The sequence below is a fragment of the Chlamydotis macqueenii genome, chromosome 1 (genome assembly GCF_036417535.1).
Source record: "Chlamydotis macqueenii isolate bChlMac1 chromosome 1, bChlMac1.mat, whole genome shotgun sequence".
Classification (NCBI taxonomy): domain Eukaryota; kingdom Metazoa; phylum Chordata; class Aves; order Otidiformes; family Otididae; genus Chlamydotis; species Chlamydotis macqueenii.
In genome coordinates this window covers 194,946,404-194,970,362 of record NC_141556.1, presented here as the reverse complement: position 1 = coordinate 194,970,362, position 23,959 = coordinate 194,946,404, and the positions used below count along the sequence as shown (strand labels likewise).

General features: G+C 42.3%; 2 protein-coding genes across 2 annotated transcripts in view; both read right to left on the bottom strand.

The window, feature by feature from the left end:
* MIPEP (mitochondrial intermediate peptidase) overlaps positions 1-15,616 on the bottom strand; it is a 76,718-nt gene extending 61,102 nt beyond the window's left edge. Inside the window, exons 1-7 of the mRNA XM_086742256.1 lie at positions 15,424-15,616; positions 12,430-12,603; positions 10,395-10,483; positions 7,154-7,240; positions 6,175-6,238; positions 4,217-4,399; positions 78-234 (exon numbers count right to left, since the gene is read on the bottom strand). Coding sequence (XP_086598382.1) covers positions 78-234; positions 4,217-4,399; positions 6,175-6,238; positions 7,154-7,240; positions 10,395-10,483; positions 12,430-12,603; positions 15,424-15,594 — 925 coding nt within the window. The 5' untranslated portion in view covers positions 15,595-15,616. The remainder of the gene's footprint in view (positions 1-77; positions 235-4,216; positions 4,400-6,174; positions 6,239-7,153; positions 7,241-10,394; positions 10,484-12,429; positions 12,604-15,423) is intronic.
* A 2,152-nt stretch (positions 15,617-17,768) lies between these two features.
* Positions 17,769-22,923, bottom strand: LOC104480566 (uncharacterized). The gene is made up of 3 exons (XM_010121531.2): positions 22,758-22,923; positions 20,136-20,198; positions 17,769-18,574 (listed from the first exon to the last, which is right to left on the bottom strand). Exons 1-3 carry the CDS (start codon positions 22,921-22,923, stop codon positions 17,769-17,771), a joined length of 1,035 nt encoding a protein of 344 aa, XP_010119833.2.
* Positions 22,924-23,959: the final 1,036 nt, after the last annotated feature.

Here is a 23,959-nt window from a genome sequence, read left to right as displayed (position 1 = left end):
AACCTAACAGCTTCTGACTTCATACCTAACATAGCGCATTTGATTTCTGAGCATGTCCTTCCACACATGCCTTATACCTGGATTTTTGGCCATTGTTCCCTGAAGAGCCCTTTGGGCAAAGGTGTCGTACCCAACCAGCTGTGCCAGACTGTTTCGGCTAGCAAGCAATTCTTCTAAACGGGTCAACTGCTCAGCATTTGGGTAAAGAAAAATCTTGTAAGCAGCTTCTCGCACCTAATTAAAAAAAAAAATGTAAAAGGTCACATTACTACAGTACAATTTTTAAGGGAAACGAGTGATACAATTGAGGATCTAGCAGTACAGCTGTATTTCACTGGTATCGTTGGGAAAAGGCCTAAAACCTTTCAACAATAGTAATTACGACTGCCTGACAATTACTGCTCTTTTATCCATTAAAGATGGAATAAGGAAAAGCAATGAGACAACCTGACAGATCAAGACTGCCAAAAACGGTCCTGTTCTCTACCCCTCTCAACAGTCCCCTCTCTGCTTATTGCCTCCTTCTTTCTGCCAACATCTGTGTTTCTCAGATCACTATGTAGACTGTCTTAACTCACTAAAACTTCTGAAAATAAACTGAAAAGAAAGCCATATTGTTCTCTGCATCTCAGTGAAACTGGCTTATGGAACGATCTGATATGAACCAGAGACAGGCTCAGGGGAGAAAAAAAAAAAGAAGAGAAAAGTCTTATTTCTTTTGAAGTAGCAAGCTATTAGTCTGTCAGTCTGCCCAAAGACAATCAGTCTTTCTCCTATTTCTAGTCTGGGTTTTTTTTATAACTTTCAAAAAAAAAAATCACCTCAACCCTCAGAAAATTTTATAAAATGCTTTTTATGTTTCACAAATCAATTGAAGATAATCTTCATTTTGTGCATATGGAATAGGCTTAAGAAATCCATTAACAATTTATGCTTGTCTTCATTTGAAATAAGCTTCTCTCTCGGATTATATATTCAAAAAGAATGCAGCTCCTGGGTTTGTAAAAAATAGGACTATAATAATTCATAAGTCATTTTGTATCTGTTCCATTTCACCAGGTTTTCATTCAAAAAAAAAAAAAAAAACCAAACCACAAATAAAGTGAGATGATTCCCATTCCTTTAACATGGTTCAGCAGTGTGTCTTTCCAGCAAAGGCCAACAACATACCGAACTCTATTAGAAAGAGTACAGCCACTTGGTCCACGGTTACATTTGGAGTGTACTGTCCAGATCTGGGTTCTCCAGGACAAGAAAGACACTGAAGTACTGGAGTGGGTCCAGCATAGGGCTACCAAGATGTTTAGGGGCTGGAGAAAATGGAGGCTGAGAGAGCTGGGTTTGTCCAGCCTAAAGAAGAAAAAGCTCAAAGGAGATCTTAACCTTTATCTACTTAGCAGTAAGGCATAGAGAACACGCAGCTAGACTCTTCTTGGAGGTGCAAAACAAGAGAAGGAGATGTAATGGACACAAGCTGGAAGATGAAAAATTCCAATTTGGTATCAGGAAAAAGAAAGATAATATGAGGGTGGTCAAACAGAGGAGTAATGGAATCTTCACCTTTGAAAAGTGTTCAAAACTCAACTGGACATGTCAGTGAGAAACCTGGTCTACTTGATCCTGCTCTGAACAGGATCCGACTCAAACTGACAAGCTCGACCTAAATTATATGATTTCTAAAAAGCCTCTCCAAAGATCTGACTCACAGAACTGCATTATTCAATTGACATATTACTCATAGCTCTAGTAGCAATTCTACAGATCATGCTATTTTCAGGACAACAAGAGTTTATAGATAATATACAATGAGTGTTACTCCTTTATTTACATCCTATCAGTGCCATAATTTAATTCATTTTTAATTTCTTACATAAAATAAACATTACAGCTTGGGCTCTACCACAGTAAGCGTTTCTCTTTTTCGTGACAAACAAGATTTCAAAGTCACCTCAATTATTTAACTACATAGTAAGTGAAAACAGAACACTTGAGTGTTGTAATACACTTGAGTCACATCTAAAATACTAAGGAACCACTGCCATGTTTCAAAGAGCCTAAATTAATTTTCAATTTATAAACAAACTCTAAATTAGTTCTTCTCAGAAAAGTATCATCAGCAATAACTACAATAAGACCATCCAGGATAACTCGGGTTGGATGGGACCTCAGGAGGTCTCTAAGCCAACCTACAGCACCAAGCAGGGTCAGCTATGAGGCAAGATCAAGTTGCACCATGCTTTTTCCAGTCAGGTCCTGAAACCCTGCATAGATGGCGAGCCAGCATGACTTGTCTGTTTCACTGCTTGGATATCCTCATCAGGAAAAACTCCAACTGGTCTTTTTCACTTCAACTTGTGCCTGTTGCCACTTGCCATCCAGTCATACACCACTACAAAGAGCCTGGCTCTATCTTCTCCATGATCTCCTCACGGGTACTGGCAGACTGCTGTCAGGGTCCCCCGAAGCCACCTCTGCTACAGGGTGAACAAGCCCAGATCCCTCAGCCTCTCCCCACAGTGCAAGCACTCCATTTTCTGGCCATCTTGGTGCCCTCCATTGAAGTCACTCCTAAAGAATGATGAGTAAAGGACCATAACCTCAAAGGGCTATAATCTCTTCCCTCAACCTCTGGCTCTGCCCCTGTTCATACAGTTGAGGATGCTGTTGACCTTTGATGCCAGGGTCACTACTGGCTCATGCTCAGCTTGCTGCCCACCAACCCTCTGGGCCTTTTCCACAGATCAGACCCAGACAGGTAGTCTCAGGTTGTATTATTGCCAGGAACTCTCCCTTTTCACGTGCAGGACTTTGCATTTGTCCTTCTTAAATTGCCTAAGGTTCCCAGTGGACCATTCCCTCAGCTTCTAGGCCACTTTGAATGTCAGCCCTGCCCTTCAGTCTATCAATTGTTCCTCCCAATTTGGTATCACCTGCAAATCTAGTAGGCAAGCACTCTGTCACATCCTCTAGGTCACTGACAAAGATGCTAAACAGGAGAGGTTCCAGGACAGACGTCTCTCATTACCAGTCTTCCAGTAGGGTACAATATCTCAATCACCACTCTCTGAGTCTGATCATGAAATTAGGTTTTTTATCTCTCTGGCTGTCCACCAATCCAGACAGTAACCTCCAAACTTCATTGCTCCCTTAATCTTTCTAGGGATCAAAGTGAAGCTAAGTTGCCTGTAGTTCCCCAATCTGGGGTTTTTTTGGCCTTTCTGAAGGTGGGTGGGACATATTACTTCCACCAGTCATTGGGGTTCTTCCCTGATCTTCACAGTCTACCAAAGACAGCAAGCCTTTCAAAGACAATAGTCAGTTCTCTCTGAACCCTTGGATGCAGCCCGTCTGGTCCCAAGGTCTTGTACAGATTGAGTTCTCTCAAGTAATCCCAAACTGTATCCTCATCTACTGCTGATTGTTCTTCTCTTTGAACCCTTTCACTAGAGGGCTGGGAGAACTCATTGGTGAACACTGAGGTAAAGAAAGCGATCGGCATCTCAGCCTTATCTGTGTCTGCTGACACTAAGTCACCCACCTTATTCAGCACTGAGGCCACCTTTTCCTTGTCCAGTCTTTTAGCACTAATGCAGTAGTAGATGCTCTTCTTGTTGCCTTTGATGTCCCCTGCAAGTCCCAACTGCAGTTGAGCTTTGGCCTTCCTGACATCATCTCTACACATACAAGCAATATTTCTAAATTCCTCCCTTGTATCTTGTAGCTGCTTCCACCTTCTGTCTGCCTCCTTGTGGAGATGAAGCTTTGCCTTGAGCTCCCTGCGTGCCAAGCCTGGCTCTGACTACATCTGCTTGCCTCTCTAAGTACAAGTATGCGCTGCTACTGAGTATCTTAGTATCCTCATGTGCTTGGAGGATATTATCTTTAAAGAACTGCCAGCCTTCTTGAGCTCTTTTACCCTTCAGAGCTGCATCCCATGGGATCCCACCTCCCCATTTACTGAACAAGCTGAAGTCTGCTTGCCTGAAATCAAAGGTCTGTATTCTGCCCCTCTTCCTCAATCCATTCAAGATCTTCACTTTCATTACTTCATAGCTGCTAGAGCCAAGGCTGCCATTGATTATTATGTTCTAAAACAGCTTCTCCTTGTCAGTCATATATATGACTATGTATGACTTATATTTATATATGACTATATAAATAACTGATATTCACTTCTGCTGTAGAGTATGCCAAAGCAAATTCGGAGAATACACACCAGATCATCGGGACAATCAGCATGCAGACCAGCAACTTGTAAGTAATTGCCTTCAGCGGTAAAATTATACCGAATATGTTCTGGCAAAACATGTTTGTCAATCTTGTTGGGAAGGTGAGTTCCTGTCAGAAATTCATTACATAAATCCAATATTCTGACGTTGAGATTGACTGCCTTTTTACGCTGTAAGAAAAACAAAGTACAAAATACATACTATCTTCAGACATCGTACAAGCAGAACTTAAAGTTTCTAAAACCTAAGGGACTTATCCAGAAATGCAGCAGCAAAGACAATATTTAAGATTAGACCTACAGCATCAACAAAATCCTAATGTAGGGCTGAAGTCAACAAGATCACACGCTCATATGGATCTGTAATTTCACACAGGATTGAAATTTGAAAGAAAATGCCTATGTTTCTGCAGTAAGAAAGTGTACAGTGGAGTTCAGGTAGAATTTACACAAGCTTTGCTATTAGCTGCTTGTAAAGCATTTATAAAACTATGCCTGATATGATTGCTATGTAAAACACAGAAGCATTGAGACAGATAATCCTGCTAGCATCCTGAAATAGATACAGAATTAGAGTTATCTTGTTACTGTTTGTATTCCACTACTTTCTGGAGACAGGAAGACATTTACGGTATTTCAGCCTTTCCCTGAGGAGTTTGTGATGTAGGGTTTTATCACCATCATTAGAGTATTTCACACATTTAACCTTACTGTAAAATTTGCTTCAGTGAACTTTAGAGTATGCTCTCTATTGCCTGTGGGTTCATAGCTCAAAAGAAAAGCCTGAGGGTACAGATACAACATACTTTTGAAGTCCAAAGAATGACAAAACCTGCATATCTCTGCTCTCCCATCCCACTGTCTTTAAAACACATCTTCTGAGTTTTATTTTAAAAAGCAGAAATTCTTTGTAGCAGAAGTAAATTTCAATTTATGATAGTGAAGGATTTCTAAAGTCTGAAATGAGAATCGAAAAGAAACACTGAGCAGCAAATAACAGAAGAAAAGCAGAGTAGGCAGAGGAGGAAGAGGAAAGCAAGCAAAAACAAGAGGCAAGATAAATTGTAACTGAAAGGGGATGAAGCATGGTAGAACCAATAGTCAAATCAGAAATAAAACTCAGAGTCCAAGTTTCAGAGTTGTTCTTTGTACAAAGTAATTGTAAAAATATACTCTAGAAGCATTTTCCAGGTCATAACACATCATCACAGCCATGATCTTCAAAGTAACTTTATCACATAAATCTGGTAGAAGAGCCCCCCTTTTCAGAGGGGATGACTCCAATAAACAAGGTATTAAGTCTGTACAGGCACGTGAGCTATGAACAGACATCCAACAGAGCATCCATACCACAAAGCACGGTGATGGCTGATGGTTTTGGCAAACCCATCATTAACTACTTCAAAGGCATGGAAAAGCTCCAAGAAATGTAATCAGATCATGCCCAGACATTCAGTTGTGCACAAAATTTACAAATTCTGGTTATGTGAGCACCAAAGGACAGTCTGGACACACACCTGATCCCTTCTAAAACACTCTACTTGATTAACATGTCATCACAGTGCATGGGGTGCTGCTTTTTCCCCTCTGTAAATAAGCTGTCCAGACAGTTAAGCACTTATTTAAAATCTCTGATGCAGACACCAATCAAAGGAAGTAGGGTCTCAGGTCTTGCTTATAACTCTTCAGAGCAGACGAAGGAATGATGAGGGCCAATCTGGGAAGAACAGCCAACTAAGATCTAAAACAACATTAAAAAACACACTTTAGAAGTGATTTAAAGTACATAAAATTAACCACTTCCGAGAAGACAAAATTCCACAGAGGACACTGGGAATCTTGAAGGACAAACTGGGCCAGAATCACATGATTCATATCCCACATTTCATCATCTGGTCTTTGGTAGTTAGGCAAATTTCTGTTCATATACTGTAGCCAAAAATTACCTTTTCTTCATCCAAATGAATGCCACTGATCTCAAAATCAAACATAAAAAGTTCTGCCACTCGCCTAAAAATACAGTAAATTCCTGTTAAAACAGCCTCATTTGATAGCAACCACAATTTCTTAACAGATCTTGCCCACAGTAGTTATTTAGGTTTGATGTCTTTTACAGAGAATAACAATACAGTTATACGAGTATTGTTGTTACAGACACAGACTTTCTATGTTTATTCAGTGCAATAAGATTTTTCTTTTGTAGTTATTTTAGTTATCTGCATTGAAAATATCCTTCAAAATAATTCCACTCCATTAATCTACAGGTTTAAGCAATTTGCGCAATTACAATTTTAATTTGACACTTCCTTTATTCCAACAGATCAGAAAAAGACCTCTTCAAATCTAACATCCTCGATTGTGGGAAAAGAAGGAAGAAGGAAGTAACTTACTCAAATGATAAGCTTGTCTAACCATGTCAGCAAAGAAATAGTTCAAAACTGTAACTGAATAGGCAGCTAATGAAATATTTTACAGCAATCATAAAGTAAGCTTTTAAAAAATATACTGATAATCTGATTTTGAAAGATATAAATAAGTTTCTATAAATTGAGATCAAATTATATAGTCTGTTCTCTACTTTCATTGCTAAAAACACTGACATAAACACCACAGTACAGCACCTCATTTTAACCAAAATAGTATTGTTGCAGAAAATCTTAAGTCCTCATTTTTTCGTTTTTGCACACTCAATTATTTAGCCTAAATGTATCTTGTGCCCTAGTCACAGAGACATCCTCCAAGACTACGGAACTACAAACTTCCTAACTCCTGTGTAGGTAATTTAGAAGTGACTAATAGATTAGTAACAGAGATGTGGCATGTTTTCCAGTTGTATTAATTAATTTAACAAAACACAAAATACAAGCAAAATAAGGAATTATATATACTATCTAAAAATCTGAATCTATAGGCATTAATAAGTACCTGGTTTCTGGATCTAGGGAACTCATAACAACTTCATCAGCTAGCAGACGTCTCAAACTCTGACACAGTTCGACATCTGTATTTAATCTGTAAAGATATAGAGTAAAAGAATCACACATTAGCAACAAACACTAATATTTCAGTCTCTTGGTATTACTTATTCAAAGGTAGAACTTAGTATTTACTGAAACAACATTAAAAACCAAGGACTGCATTTTCAAAATTCTTTCTGGATCACAACCACACTTAAAAACTACAAAACTTGTGGACAAAGGATGTGTGGACAAACTGGCACGAGAACAGGTCTTGTGTATCCATAGGAAAATACTTCTGGACGGCATTTTGTGGCAAACTTAAGCAAGTCTAAGACTGATAGTTTATTTTTTATGCACAAAGATAATCATAGTGAGAGCATAAAGGTGGGACAACTGCTTTTTAATCCTTATTTTGAAAGGACTCAACTCCATTAAAGGAAGATCTGTGCTAAAGTTTGTCATCAGAGAAATGTGCTGCCGGCTGCCACTGAAGTAGACTATGAGCTAACTATCCCCAGAACACTTCCAGATGCTCATCACTGTCCCTGTGCCAGACCACACATCAGATTTGCTGGCATGTTAACTACAAGCGTGTACGTCAACCTGGATTACTGGGTGGGAATCACAGTGGGGAATGAAACACACACGTACACATCAGCATAGCTGCAGTGGGCAGCAGCCCCCAGTCTGAGTCTTGAGCAGTAACCTCTTAAATCATCTGAGGTGCAGAAAGCCTCTGCAGCCTCATTTGTAAAATGAGCTTAATAATGACCAATACCCAACTCAGAGATAGAAGACGACACCGCATCACGCCTGTACTTCACAAAAGGCTCTGTTCAGAAGGTGCTAAGTAAGAAGCCCAGCACTCTGTTAAAACATGGCTAAAAGCAGATGCCTATTGTTAGTAGTTTCCCAGAGGTACCATTTGCCCATGAAAATGAACATTCAAAACCAGCTAGTTTTTGAGCATTTACAATAGTTTATGAATCTCTCAGGTTAATTTGTGAATACTTTCTAAAAATTTTAAATCTGAAGTGGTATTCAAATACTAAAGTTGTATTGTTATAAATGGTGTGCTGCATCTAAGTCTTGAAAAACCCAGTTTCAAGTGAAAGATTTCCCAAACACGCTGTCAAGACCAAAGCAACAGTTGCTGCTGAATTTAATCTTAGAATTCTCTTTTTAGCTAGCCATGTTAGTCACAAGGTTCACTAAACAAATCGATGCACTACTGTCCTCAGAGTACAAAAGGCTTCACTGCCTCTGCACCTTACTGTGGGTCAACCAGTCACTGTCTCCACTGTTATTAGGAATTCTGAGGGAAGCAGCAGACTCTGGGTCACCTTCACAGTCCTGCTTGGTAAAGTTTTCACTTAAGAAGCCTACAACTCACTGTAGTCAAGGACCACAGAGGTAACCTCCAGGATTTAGGACTGAAGATATTAAAAAAAAGAAAAAAAGAAAAGGACCCAAAGAATAGCCAAACTTCAGAAACAGAGGTCTTTAAGAACATGTTCTAAGAAATGAGGTTTTAAATAAAGCACAAGCATGCCAGGGTAGACCAGGTATATACCATGGCCCTTGACAGACACATCCTCAAACACTCATTTTAATGGCAGACCGTCCTTTCCGCTTTCACATATCCCACTCACTGGGTGGAACTCAAGACATCAGCAAACCAAAAGAAAAAATGTTGTAAAATATAACAGTTTAAATCTTAAAAACAAATTAACAATTTGTACACGTGTTTTACAGCAGCTAGTTAACTGTCACAAGTCCTAGAAAAGCGTAGCTTTGAGTCTTTGATGGGTTTCAGTGATGTGGAGTCAGTTTATAATTTACTGTCATAGTTCAGCCCTGATCAGGACCAGACTACGCAGTCTCTCTCTCGCTCCCCCCACCCTCCGAGAGAATAGGAGGAGATGATATAAGAAAAATGGCTCGAGGCTTGAGATAAGGACAGGGAGAAAATCCTTAAAGTTACCGTCACGGGCAAAACAGACTCGACTTGGGGAAAACTATTCATTTATTACTAAAAACAGCAGGATAATGAGACAGAGAACAAGATAACTTTCCCCCACCCCTCCCTCTTCCCGGGCTTAACATTATCTCTACCACCTTCCCCCGCAACGAACGGCACAGGGGGGAAGAGGGAATGGGGGTTGCGGTCAGTTCATCACATGTTGTTTTACGCTGCTGCTTCATCACTGGGGAAAGAACTCCTCACATTCCTCCCCTGCTCCAGCGTGGGGTCTCTCCCACGGACCACAGTCCTGCATGAAACTGCTCCGGCGTGGGTCATCTCTTCCATGGAGTGCAGTCCCTCCAGAATGGCTGCCCCAGCTGGTCCTCCACGGGCCACAGCCTCCTTCAGGCCTCCACCTGCTCCAGCGTGGGGTCCTCCACAGGCTGCAGGTGGATCTCTGCTCCTCCATGGACCTCCATGGGCTGCAGGGGGACAGCCTGCTCCACCATGGACGTCACCACAGGCTGCAGGGGAATCTTGGCCAGGAGCAGCATTACTCCTCCGCCTCCTTCTGAACTGACCTTGGCGTTTGCAGCCATTCCTCTCACAAGAAATTCTTCACAATCGGCAGGCAGACGAGTCTCAGGATCACTTCACATCTCATCTTCTCTCCACTTCTTGCAGCCAGGCCGGGCCAAGTCAGGCCCAGTCGGCCGCCTGACGGGAGGCCAGAAAGTGAGGCCTGCAAGGCCCACGAGGCTCGCGGCTCCCCCTCTCTGGCCCCACTCAACATCTTCACATCTTCTTCTCTTTTTTTTTTTTTTTTTTTTTTCTGTTTTCCCCTTGAGGCGTTATCACGGAACATTCTGCTACCAATCGGCTCAGCCTTGGCCAGCAGCGGGTCTGCCCTAGGCCTGGCCGAGTCCACTGAACAAAGGGGAGCAACTTCTAGCAGTTTCCTACAGAAGCTACCACCATAGTCCCCCTTCACTAAACAAAACCAGAACACTTACAAACTGTTCAGAACACAAACTGAAACTAAAATAAAGTAACCTTTCATGAAATACTGTAATGAAGCTAAATCCTTAAATATCTGTAACAGCAAGACTGACACTTTGCTGTCACATACAAATCCTTCCTACATATTTTTTGTTGATGGCTGTTTTCATAGATGATCACACAGTAAGTTTTAAAGATGCATATGGAAACAGAAAAGAAAAAAAAAAAGAAGAAAACATACTTTTCTACCACAGTACCAATGTTCCTGCAGGCTTCTTCAGCAGCCTCTCTGAATGCAAAGTCAGGATGGGCAATTTTCACAAAATCAGCCTGACATAGTAAAAGATGAAAACAGTGAGGCAAAAAGACAAATAAAAAAATATTGAATTATAAACAAAGTTGCACTCAAGTAGTTCAACTTACATTAACATTTATTTCTACAGTTCTCTGCAATCTATTTGCAGAATTTACTTTCTTTTTCCCTAAAAAATAAAGCTTAATGGAAAACTGTGCGATAACTATTAAACCAGATAGTGAATGTGTCTCTCCAAAAAATAACTTTAATCCATACACTTCTTAGAAACATTTTAGCATGGTGAGTATCTTAGAGTCTTTACAACTTAAGAGATACTCTAATGTATTTAAATGTTATTACAGGAGATTTTTAAAACAAAAATTCACAGTTAAGAAAACACACCACCAAATGTGCATAGAGGGTTTGTTTTCAAAACCTTTTTACTCTTGTGGATAGACCATCAAGTATGCTTTAACATCATTACCTAGTAGGAAGAAATATGTTTAAAGAGAAAACCCAGAAGTTTTTGGATTCAGAACAGGGTTTTTATTTGACTTACTAACTTTTAGTAAGTCTCTAAATACTTAAAAAGATTTAGAAAGAGAAAAGGATGCTAAAAGGAGGCTGGGGAGCTAGGGACTTCCATGACTGCCAGTATGAAGTCAGGGAGGTTCTGGCATTGAAATGATGAAGAACTGAAGATTAGGAATACATTGAAGACATTCAGCATGATTTTACAGAAAGTACACGACACACACTTGACTTTGTTTAACAGTATCATTGCAGTTGGCAACCTTACAAATGTTATACACTTAAGATTTTTACTCCTTAGAACCCCTGTTTAAATTCCTGTATAATATTGACAGAATAGGTGCTGAATGGCAATCTCAAAATTCCTCTCAACAGATAACAATTACCAAACTGCTTCTAGACAGAGCTCTGCAAGCTCTGCATCTCTGAATGTGTAAACCTGAAAGCAGCACATAGGAGGTAATTTTAACTCAGCCAACTCGTACAAAACTATGACCACTGAATTCTGACATTAGTGTTTTAGTTAGATATAGATTGATTAGGAGGGATTGATTGATTAAGAGGAATTAGGCATAGTCTATATAACAGACAAAAGGAGAATTAGTGATTCGACAGTGCATGTAAGTACTTTCAGAAGGAAAAAGTGCCTGTCACAAAAGATGTCTTGAATCTACAAAAGAATAACAAACAAGAATTGAGAATTGAAAATACATGGAGAAATTCAAATGTGAAAACCAAAGTAAAAAAAATTCAGTGACTTCTTTATTAAGTACTGATTTCAGTATGAAGGTTGGGTCTGCTTCCTTGAAATGAACAGTGAGGCTTTGATAAAAGACATACTTCTGGCAATCAGTTTCTAGAGAGCAATATGCAGTGCTCTGTTAAAGTTAACATTTTGCGATACAGAATATCAGACAAAGTACTCTAATTCTGTGGACCACAGCAATTGAAGTCTAGGAAATACCTGCAGTTTTTATTGTGTTAATAAAAGGCAATACTGTTTAGTTTCATCTGCCGCTTTTAATTTAAGTTCTTTACAAACCTTCACCTAAAAACTTGCATGACTTAAAAACATGTGTATTGCAACCTCAGCTTTAACTTCAAGAGCAATCCCATGTTTTCCATAAGGTAAGTCACGCTGGAAAGCTTACGTATTAAAATTACAGCAGAAATACAATTCTGAGTTATTTTTCTTTATACTATTTTTACACCTGTCTTAAAATTAACTGTACAGTTTGACAGGATTTGTAACTACCTATCATTCAATAAAACTCTTTGTAATTAACTTTCAATCAATTTAATTTTCAGTCTTAATACAAAATCTCCCAGAGCTGATCTACTAGTAACTGCAGTGCAGACAATCATAAAATGGAACAACATGGTGTAAGCTTATTAAGTCAGTTAGTTTAAAATAAATTGCTTCAGGTAATAATGAAAAAAAGTAACTTACCAAGTCTGCTACTCTGCATAAGGCATCTGAAAGCTGATCAAAGATCATCACGGTCTCTGGCCCAGGTGGTGTTGAACATGCCTTCCGGACTAGCTGTTCCGATTCTTGCAATGCTTTGTCCTGTGCTTCCTGAAATCCTTCTGGACAGCTCAGTTCTGGAACACCAAACAGACCCTGCAGCACAGAATACAATGAAAACACATTACTATTACCCTCCTCGATTTCTGCTCCTTTGTTTCAGGATGGAAGTATCACCACATAATTTTACCAGAATGACCCTAGCTAACATACTGTGGCACTTCACTAAAACGTTCCCACATGAGTGTCTTTATAGAGAGAATAGTCACAAAATCAATCAAAAGACACTGGTATCACACAAAAACATCTTAATTTCCCAGAGCAAAACCTCACTGAAGTTCTTTTAGCCAGGATTGTTTTCTGCAAACCTTAAAAGTTTGGCATCAAATCCTCACAAATTCTCCTCTTCCACCCCATAACCTCCTACACCATCCTTTTCTCAAAGCATTTTTAATCTCGATTCCAAAGCATGGGCACCAGACAAATCATAGGAAGTTCATTTACATTCTAAAATGAGGGAAAGTCATCCCTCTGAAGCAAAACAGACTTATCAAGGAATGTGAGCACTAAGTAGGAACGTCAAAACAGTGAATGTGTTGGCCAGCAGACCTAGATATCAGCGGACTGCAGGCAACAGGACAGTGGTCTCAGGCTCATTAAATGAGCCCCAAATACTGGAACCAGATCTCAAAGAAATGATCAGCAACAACCAAAAAATCTTATGACGAGAACAGTTTTATTCCTGAAGCTCTCACCAAGCCTGGCCCTGTCCAACAGGGCAGGGTAAACACATTGATTCAGGCAGGGTAGACACAGGCAGGAGTTATGTTCTGCATTTGTGGAAGAGAGTTAAAGAGGTTCTACTGCAGATCAAACAAAATTGCTAACACTACTTGCTAGAGAAGTTCCACAATACAGACTTACAACAGTAAAAAAAAAAATTAATTTAAGATAATCAGCATCTCTGCAAGCAACACACTCCCTTTGCAACTACCCAACTGCAACATGAGCATCTCTTTATCTCTTAATAACGGCATCTAATGGTACAAGGCACACCATTTCACACAACATCCATCCCTTCCCAAATTTAACCTCAGCATCTAAAAATCACGATCCGGATTTGAAAATCTGTGGGCCAGTCATTTTACAATGCACCTTCTGCAAATTCTCTGTGTTACAACAGCCAGTGGCAGAGTTGCAGATTTGCATGTAGCTTAAAGTATTTATCCAAATAAAATTAAAAGCTACAAACTGACAGCTTGCCTGTAAAAGTATATAACGTGAAGCAAAAGCATCACCTAACATAACTCTTTGGGACATTCCAAGTTGCTTTTTCCTATTTTCTTTCTGTTGCTGTTGATAAAACTGCCTTTTTTTCCCCCAATGCTCTTACTGTAAATTGACTCTAAAACAGAAACCCTCTTCTCTCACTTCTCATGTTTTAATTTATTATTTGGGAACAGGAACTGGACTGAAATGAAAAACAAAAAAAGATATTTTAATGTATATACACCTGAATATAAACATTTGCACACAAACATACATGTACCATGTATTTATACATAAATATACATACACTACACCACTCTTCAATAATGCTCGCTGTATAAAAGACTCAAGACTGCCCCTTCACTTAGATCCTCAGACAGCTGATGCAGTGTCCTGCCATGTCCCAAAGAGCTCCTTGTCTTCCTGCTGCCCTACATAACCATTCACCCTCCCAAGTGAGCTCCTCCTCTGCATGTAATCCTCTGTGAACAGGAGGGATCTTCTCTCAGAGATAAATTAGCCATGGAGCTCCTCATCCATGTGACAACAAGTTTGACATAAAGATTAAAAACATACACAAAAATGAAACCCGGTGCAGGTCTCTGTGTTCTTTAAGTGTGGCTGCATGGCTGCAGCATTCTTCTCTTTGCTTGGCCTCAGCATTTATACCCTACCTGTCACAGCCTCTCTGCAAGCCTGAAATATGCATCTTTATTCACAGAGAACTCTACATCCTGTCCAATGGACCAAGTGAATCCAGAAATCATTCCCTAAAACAGGCAAATGCGCAACATTTAACTGGATTATTTCCCGGAGCAAGGCTTACACCAGTGTGCTCGCAGAGGCAGGAGCGCCAGAAGAAAAGTTTCCCAAACAAGTGCTGGATTATGAACAGAGGTCATACTTCTCCTCAACGAATCCCTGAGTCCCAGAGTCAAACAGCTTCACCCGCCTGGGCACCATGGCAGGACTAGCTGAGCCAGCAGACTAACACCTGGATTTTACTAGTGTTAAGTACCCCTGTGTGTCTGCATGCACTGTGCCATTGAAAGCGCACACCTTACGCTGTCCGGGAACTTGGTTTAAGATTCCTAGGACTCTCATTAAAAAACCTACCAGAATCCCCCTAAAAAGAAATAAATCAAAAAGCCTGAGTCTCACCAACCCAGCAAATAAACACTTTTCTGCCACAAGCAACCAAGTGTCAAGAGTGATATCCAGGCAAGAGGAGGTCTACAGTCGAGCTGATTCTGAAGCGCTGCCAAAGTGCATTGGCGTGACACCGATTAAAAAAGACACAGCCAGGTAAAGGCTGGGAGGGGATGGGGCAATGCACAGATATGTATATATACCTATATATACACATGGTCTCTACTGAGGCTCTAAGCAAACGTTTCAATAAACAAGGCCGTGACTTTCAAACTCTTGTGCACCCAGAAGACAGCACGAATTCTTCATTACAACCAAAACAAACCCTTACAATGATGTAGCCGCCTGATCCTCTGAAAACAGCCTCGGCTGTCCCCGCCACCGCGATTTAAGTTTTAAACCACAAAATTACACAGAGAAACAGCCAAGCGCAGGGCTGCGGGCAACCAGGGCCGCTCCTGCCCGCCGTGGGCCCCTCCCTCCTCTCCCGCCGCTCACCGTCTCCCTCCCCGCCGCGCTGCCCCGCAGCTGCTGCTGCTGCTTCGCATCGAAGGCGGCGCCCACCGGGCACCAGCTGGTGCTGACGGCCCGGCCGCCCAGCCCCGCCGCCTGGCCCCGCAGCGCCCGGCCCAGCGCCGCCGGCAGCGCCCGCCGGCAGCCCGTCAGCATGGCGGAGCACAGCGGGCCGCCACAGCAGGCCCAGCCGCTCCCGCCTCGGCCCACGCCTCCGCGCGTCCGGGCTTGGGGGAGGAGCAGGCAGAGCTCCCCCCTTCTCCTCAGCCCGCCTCCTGCCTCCCCTGCCCTGCCGTTCCGGGGCGGAGGCCGCCTGTGCGGGCGGTGGGGGCGCGGCGTGGCCCGGCTCGGCGCTGCGGGGCGGGGAAGGGAAGGCCCCGGCCGGCGGGTTGGGCTTTGCCAGAGGCCCGCGGAGGCTGGCGGGCGCTGGGGGAAGAGGGGCGTCCTTCGCCGGCTGGAGTGTCCCCTGCGTGTTTTCCAGTTAAATTCACATAACCCTGCCCTCTCTGAACCCTCCCTCACTGCAGTTCAGCTGGCATGAGCAGTGCAGCTGGTTTTCCTGAAGAAACCCGGCCCGCCGTGGTCGTGTTTGGGTCTGTTGTTCGTACCCGGGGTTCAAGGCGGGGAGGTGTCCCCGTTTCCTTCCCTCGCTGGCAGCGGTGCTGGGGCGGTGCGAAGTTTGCCCTCGTGCTCTTACTTCGCGTTAGCACAGAATTCCGTGATGCTGACCCGTGTCGGCTGGCATCCCTGTTTTACTCTTTTAAAGGGGAGGGAGTGAGACTTAACAGCATCTTCTGTTGTATTTTTGAGGTTTAGGGGAAAAGGAAGAAAAGAAAAAAAAAATTATAGAATCATGGAATAGTTTGTATTGGAAAGGACCTTCAAAGGTCATCCAGTCCAACCCCCCTGCAAGAAGCAGGGACATCTTTGACTAGATCAGGTTGCTCAGAGCCTCATCCAACCTGGCCTTGAATGTTTCCAGGGACAGGACATCCACCACCTCTCTGGGCAACTCGTGCCAGTGTTCCACCACCCTCATTGTGAAACATTTCTTCCTTATATCTAGTTTAAATCTGCCTCCTTCTAGTTTAAAACCATTACCCCTCGTCCTATCACAACAGGCCCTGCTGAAGAGTTTCTCCCCATCTTTCCTGTAGGCCCCCGTGAGGTACTGGAAGGCTGCTATAAGGTCTCCCCAGAGCCTCCTCTTCTGCAGGCTGAACAGCCCCAACTCTCTCAGCCTGTCCTCATAGGAGAGGTGCTCCAGCCCTCTGGTCATCTTTGTGGCCCTCCTCTGGACTTACTCCAACAGGTCCATGTCCTTCTTATGTTGGGGGCTTCAGAGCTGGATGCAGTACTGCAGATGGGGTCTCATGAGAGCAGAGTAGAGGGGCAGAATCTCCTCCCTTGACCTGCTGGCCACGCTTCTTTTCATGCAGCCATCCAAGTGCCAACTCACCCTTCTTTTTTCTGTTAGATACGCCCACAAAGAGATTATTTATTTCATACTACACTAATTCCAAGTTTAAAAATTATTTTGAAGTTCATCTATGCATGTCACCTAGAAAGATATAAACTGACTTGGAAGTAACTGCTGCTTAATGTTTATACAAGATCGCAGAGACCCGCATGTTATAATTCCAGAACTTGAAATTTTATCCTTTTTTTCCTCCCACTTTCTTTTAAAACATTTGTCCTTCAGAACTGGTGTACGCATCCCTGTATAACTGCAATAAGTCACCAAACCAGTGATGCATCAAGCCCAGCTTGAAAAGTTGTCCTGTCTTGTGCAGGAGCCATTCCTGAAACCAACTGTACTGCAACGGCAGCCATAAAAATGGTTTATGCACATTAAGAACTTTTTTTTTTTTATTTTGAAAAACAAAGCTGACAACAGTAGGTTAGGACAGTTTAATGAATAAACACTTGGTACCTTGTGACTGGGACAAGAACGTGTTTAACAAACTCTTCCGAGTATGGCTTTGAAGCCCTGAGCTGTGTTTTAGCAGGTGGTCATGAAACCTTCAGTACAATAACTTGTGCAATGAGCAGTTGGCCTGATTTCCTACAGATACAAGTAGTGTGATCCTGCACCTTCCCACTGTGATGACTTCAGCAGTCAAAAAAAAATTTTACTCAGCTTTTAGGGCGGTATCTAGCTGGTCCCAACCTGCCCTGCAGTCTCACATCTCCCTTTCAGCCTTCAGTGTACCTCTCTGGATGATTACTGTTCTCCAGTAGAGAATCCAGTAGAAATTGGCCAGCAGATTACAACTTTATTAGGGAGGACTGAAGGACACAGACATACAGCATCCACAGATAACTTGGAGTTACGTGGAGGGTGATGGCAGCGGCTCCAGCAGGTCAGAGGTGCTGAACAGGAGAAACCCAGTGAAGGTGGTATCATCATCAGCATCTGCAAACAGCCCGTTGAAAGTCTCTCCTTGGTGAGCCTGCAGCCACACCTCATCTCCTCCCTGTAGCTCAAGAATGGCGGCTCCCGAGGCCTGGTCCTCTCCACTCTGGTACCTGTCCACCGTGTGCAGCATCTTGATGCCATTTTTAACAAGAGCTACTCTGACGTTCCTTGAGTAGACAGTGATGTGGTAGGTGAAATAGTAAACACCAGGGTATTTGCAGGTGAATTTGCCAGTAGCTGGGTTGTAGTCATTTAGACCATTATACAGCACCTTGTCAAACTTGATCGGGCGATTCGGGGGGGGAAATTTGGTGGCGATTGTAAGGCCAACACTGAAAGCACTCCTTGGGAGGATGGCTGGGGCACCTACATTCCCCTTATCTCCTCTGTCTCCTTTCAAGCCTCTTTCCCCCTGAACTCCTGGATTACCCTGTGGCCCCAGATCTCCAGTATTACCTTTAGGACCTGGATTACCAGTTGGGCCAATTGGCCCTGGGAAACCAACTCTTCCAGGATGGCCAATTTCACCCTTTGCTCCTTTTGGACCTATGGGCCCAATGTCTCCTTTTAACCCCTTTTGTCCTTGCAGTCCCAGCTCTCCCTTCTGGCCTTTGTAACCCACTGACCCTATAATTCCTTTTGGTCCCAATTTCCCAGGTCGTCCTCTTTCTCCTTTATCTCCTTTGTTCCCCTTCTCTTCAACAGTCCCATTGGCTCCTAAATGGGGGAAAAATAAACGACAAAAGCAGACACTTTCTAGTGATCTTCCACTGGATTAGTGGGGCACAACATGAGTTTCAGCACAAAGACATATCTGTGTAGGTGTGTGTCACCACTGTACATACTGTGCTCACTGTACATATGATTTCTCATACATTTAAGTGCAGGATAAGCATAACATCTGAAGAACCTGCTATTGTGTTAGAAAACAGGTGCGCTGGCTGAGAGCAGCAAGAATACACTCAAAGAAAGGAAGGTGTGATTTGTCTAGAGGCTGATGGTAGCACTTACATCTCACATAATCTCAGGCACAAGCAGCATCTGTCCAGACTTTTGTTTTCAGCCTTTGGTATACAAAATATAGAAGATGGTTTGCAATTTAATCAGAGGAAGGTTTTATTTGGACAACACTCAGGACTTGCTTGCCATATGTTTCTATAATTTCTACATGATGGAACTTTGCTTGGGCTACCTAGATTGATACTGAAGTGCAACTAAAGGCTTTTTTGTCCTTGTTATTTGCTACCACATACTCAAATTATCCTTCATCCAGTCTTAAATTGAAGCTCTAAGCCTTTGAATGTTCTCCAGTTGCTGCACAATGGTTTGAAGGTGAAGGTCTCATGATGTGAAGGGCATGCTAGCGGTTGATAGACAAAAAATACCATAATGAAGCTCAACATGAGCCAACAATGTGTGCTTGCAGCCCAGAAAGCCAACTTCATCCTGAGTTATATCAAAAGAAGCATGGCCAGCAGGTCAAGGGAGGTGATTCTCCCCTCAATTCTGCTCTCATGAGACTGCACCTGGAGGACTGCATCCAGCTCTGGAGCCCCCAACATAAGAAGGACATGGACCTGTTGGAGTAAGTCCAGAGGAGGGCCACAAAGATGATCAGAGGGCTGGAGCACCTCTCCTATGAGGACAGGCTGAGAGAGTTGGGGCTGTTCAGCCTGCAGAAGAGGAGGCTCTGGGGAGACCTTATAGCAGCCTTCGAGTACCTCACGGGGGCCTACAGGAAAGATGGGGAGAAACTCTTCAGCAGGGCCTGTTGTGATAGGACGAGGGGTAATGGTTTTAAACTAGAAGGAGGCAGATTTAAACTAGATATAAGGAAGAAATGTTTCACAATGAGGGTGGTGGAACACTGGCACGAGTTGCCCAGAGAGGTGGTGGATGTCCTGTCCCTGGAAACATTCAAGGCCAGGTTGGATGAGGCTCTGAGCAACCTGATCTAGTCAAAGATGTCCCTGCTTCTTGCAGGGGGGTTGGACTAGATGACCTTTGAAGGTCCCTTCCAACCCTAACCATTCTATGATTCTATGATCATATACTCTATCAATCAGGAAAATAAGCTGATCATTTCTGCATAAGAGCCTCTGGCTTCTGATAACACTGTAGCTACAGTCTACTGTTCTCAATTTACAACTGAGTGTATTTAACAGCAGCAATGAACTGAAAAGTGACATTTTACGGTCAGCCTCTGAGAAAAGCAGTGCACAAACACAGGGGTAGTGGTTGATAGACAAGTAATAAACTTAAATACTTCTTCTCTGACCTCGTTCACCTTTCTCTCCATTTGCACCATCTTTCCCTGGACTGCCAGGAAGTCCTGCTTCGCCTAGTACAGAAGAGAAAAACAGATCTTCATTAAACAGTTAAATTACCAGAAAACTTGGGTTGATTCCTTCTCTAATCCTTCCTCTTTCAAGCCTGGCTAAATGGTAATGGAAAGAGTAGTCTTATTCTTGATTTTTAGAGGGTGCCACTGCTGATATTTTTGGAGATTGTCAGAGAGCACAGAAACTCTGCTTGAGAGTGGTGCTTTTCTGAGATAGAGGGAATTCTTGGCATAAAGAGATAGGGTATTGAAGTACCCTGCTCAGCACCACCAATATGAAAACCTCTTGTCCTATTGTTGCCTCCATCTATGGAAGATACCAGCAAGAAAAGGAGTGAGGAAGCTGCATTCAGCAAGAAGCTTTAGAGTGACAGGAAGCCTAGTAGTGAAACAATGGTAAATGCCCCTCTCAAGAAAATACATCTGCAGGAGTCTGGCCAACGGTGATGAAACATTACAGTGGAATAATATTGTCTGTAGATCCGAGGAAGGCATTCATGCTCTTATTCCCTGTATTTAGCATGGCACAGCCCTCCAGTGCTCTAAAGAAAGCAATTATACAAGTCTTTTTTGGAGTAACATCACAAGTGATGAGGAGGTGTGTGATCACATACATGGATTTGCATCCAGAACACAATGGAAGAAAAAAGAGTTGGCAGTTTGGATGTAACCATATTCCAAGGGTAGCTCTCCCACAATATGGACTAGAGAACAGCTCTTTAGCAGTTTTCTGCTGCACAATGGGCATAGTCCAGCATTTGCTGAAATTTCATCGACGTGAAACAAAACGAAGTCTCATGTATTTAGCTGCAAAGGTATATGTACATGCAACATAAGTATACAATATAAAGAATGGTACAGTTGCCCCAATTTGTTCAAACAAAGAATACTTGGAACAGTCATCATGACAGCTTAATTTAGGAAAAAAAAAGTTGAGGGCTTTATCAGAAGCCGGTGATATCATGTAATAACTCACTGGAGTAGAGAGGAGCGTTATAAAAGAAATTATAAGTAAGCTCTAGATTTTCCGGTTTTAGGTTTTCCTGGACTCCGGCATATAGAAAAAGAAGGCAGTCAGTTGTACATGCCTGTTAAGAACCTCACGAATTTTTTTGTTTGTTTGTTTCTAGGTTTTAAAAGGTTCTGATGTTAGCCAGGCTAGGACAGAGAAACCTAAAGGAGCATGTAAGTGATTGCTTGGCAGAGAACTCTGTGAATCATTTTATAAACAAGAGATTTTAAAATAACTCTTTAGCAAGCACTGAGGTAAATACTAAAGTGGGTAGACTTGTCTTTCAGTGGTCCAGGGCAGGCAATAAGCAGCAAGTAACTCTTCATTGCCCAAAATAAAAGTGCTGATTATTTTTCAGCTGATGTAATTTACTGTGTAGCCACACAAACGGTTGTGGTTCATAAGGGAGAAGAGTCAAGGGGTGGTAAAAGCATCTGGTAGAGGATCCATGAAATGGATCGTGACCATGAAATGGTCATGCTTGTGCCAGCATAGCCATTAAAGAAATGCACATCAAACTACACCTTCAGCGCTGATTCTGCGGCATACCCTTTCTGTGGAGGCACTTACTTCTCTGGTGAAGCAGGTGAAGCATTAGCTTTTGGTTGTGTGATTGCACTAGCAACCCAGTCTATTAAAGGCAGACATTTCCACTAGCTTGAAAGACATAGTAAAACATTTAAGTACATTTTAATTTATTTTTGATTGTTGACCTCGGTTTGCTTTATGTACTAGGTTATGTACTCCACTGAAAAGAGCTGTGATTCACAATCCTTAGGATCAGGACTCCGTAGAAGGGTTTATCGTGTAAGTACAAGTTTGATCTGGATTGATTTGTGCAGCTGAGTTAGCCCGCATTTGTGACAGTTTTGTGCATTAAGCCATAAAGCGACCTGCATGATGCCACTCAATAGCTGACCTGACATAAAGCCGGTCAGGGAAAAGTTCCCGCTGAAAATTATGCGAACAAATTTGAAGCAGCAGATTTGCATTTGTCCTGTGTTTTTCATTCTGGCATCATGACACTTCAGATGAAGTGTTATGTGTCTGCATGTTCACAGATTTATCACCTTGTGCAACCCTGGTCTTGATATTCCAGTGTGGATGCAAGTGCCATCCTTATCCAGAGGCTTAAGGTACTATAGGAATTATTAGCTTTAGGAGGCTGAGAATATTAACTCTGTCTTCAGTATAACACATAAATCTCTATTATAGTCTGTTAGAGCAGACATGAATCCTACACATTTTTTCAATGGTCTCTATTCCTGAACTTCACTCTCGTGGCTCTTGAGTTACAGCAGGTAGGCACACTTGCTTTGGAGTGTGTAGGATCCCATGGACCTGACCTCTCAATAGTATTAGCTGTCTTGCTTTCATAATTAGGTCTTTTTTATATTTCCTTCTTCAAACAAGTAAAGGACAAATGTCTGAGATGTTTTCTGAAGGCTAGGCAGAATAATGCCATTAATGCAGAGTGACTATAGACAACTTTGAGAACTAACGATATTGCATTTGATACATTAACTCATTTATTCTGAACATAGTACCTGTATCCCCCTTGTCGCCTTTTGAACCGTCACGTCCATCCCGACCAGGTATGCCATTGTGCCCAGGATTGCCAGGGATACCAGGATACCCTTGGGTACACACGTCCTGCTTTTGTGTTTCTGCTGTGCTGACTACAATAGCCAGTAGTAGAATCCAGCTTTTCATTCTTTAGATAAGCTGTATGGTTTTGCCTGAAAGATTTAGGAGAGAAAAGGTACATCTGTCTAAGTCTACATGATTATCTGTTTTCCCCTATTTAGCTTGTGAGCTCCAGAAGATAATGCAGGGTAGAGGAAGAAGGGAAAAAAAGGAAATGGATTTTCACCATGTCTTTTGTTTTGTTTTATTTACAGGTCTCCCTATAGCATTAAATACAAATCCCTCTGTGCTAACAATAGCACTGAGTGCTATTTCACATACTAATTTAGTGGGAATAGATATCATCTCCACACTCACCCCACCCCCGCCAGCAATTATAGCAAGGAGTATACAGCTGCACCAGCTATATGCTGGAAAACTTCCAGTAACCTGGCTTACTCTGACCTAAACCTTGAAACCCCAATGTCTGGCAAGTCTACAAGGAAGTGTGCTAATAATAATGTTATTCCTGTCTTAAGGCCAAATGGACAGTCAAAATTTAGAGTCTTGGGGGGTAATTCAGGTAGGACCAGTGATCCCGCATTCATACGCAAGGATTTGTACAATGTCCTGTTTTTTTGAGCTGTAGTTTATCTTATATAACATATAGGCATTCTCCTTGTTCAGAAATCTCTTTGTAAACTCCTCTAGCCAGAACAGTGCCCAAAGAGGAGCTACTTCATGGCCACTGTTGTCTTCCTGGGCCATACTGAAGCCTGCCTACATCTTCCAGCTTCCTTCTTCCTCTTTCAAAGACCTCCTACCAAATGTCACCCTATTCATTTGGAGTCTGTAAGGAGACCCTTCATCTTTCTGATCTCCAACCTTTGATCAAAAGTGTTGGCCATCAATAACCCAGTATCTATATAACAGCTTCTTAAGGGAAAAATAATATAATTGAGCCAGTCAAACAGTTCATAACCAAGAAAAAGCAGAGGTCTTAATGCCCACTTCTCCATTCACATTTCTCCTAACACCTGCTCATGACTGTGTAATTGTACCTCTCATCTCCCAGGAGCTGGCTCTGGTGCCGCAGGAAGTGAGCTAGGGCAATTCAAGCCAC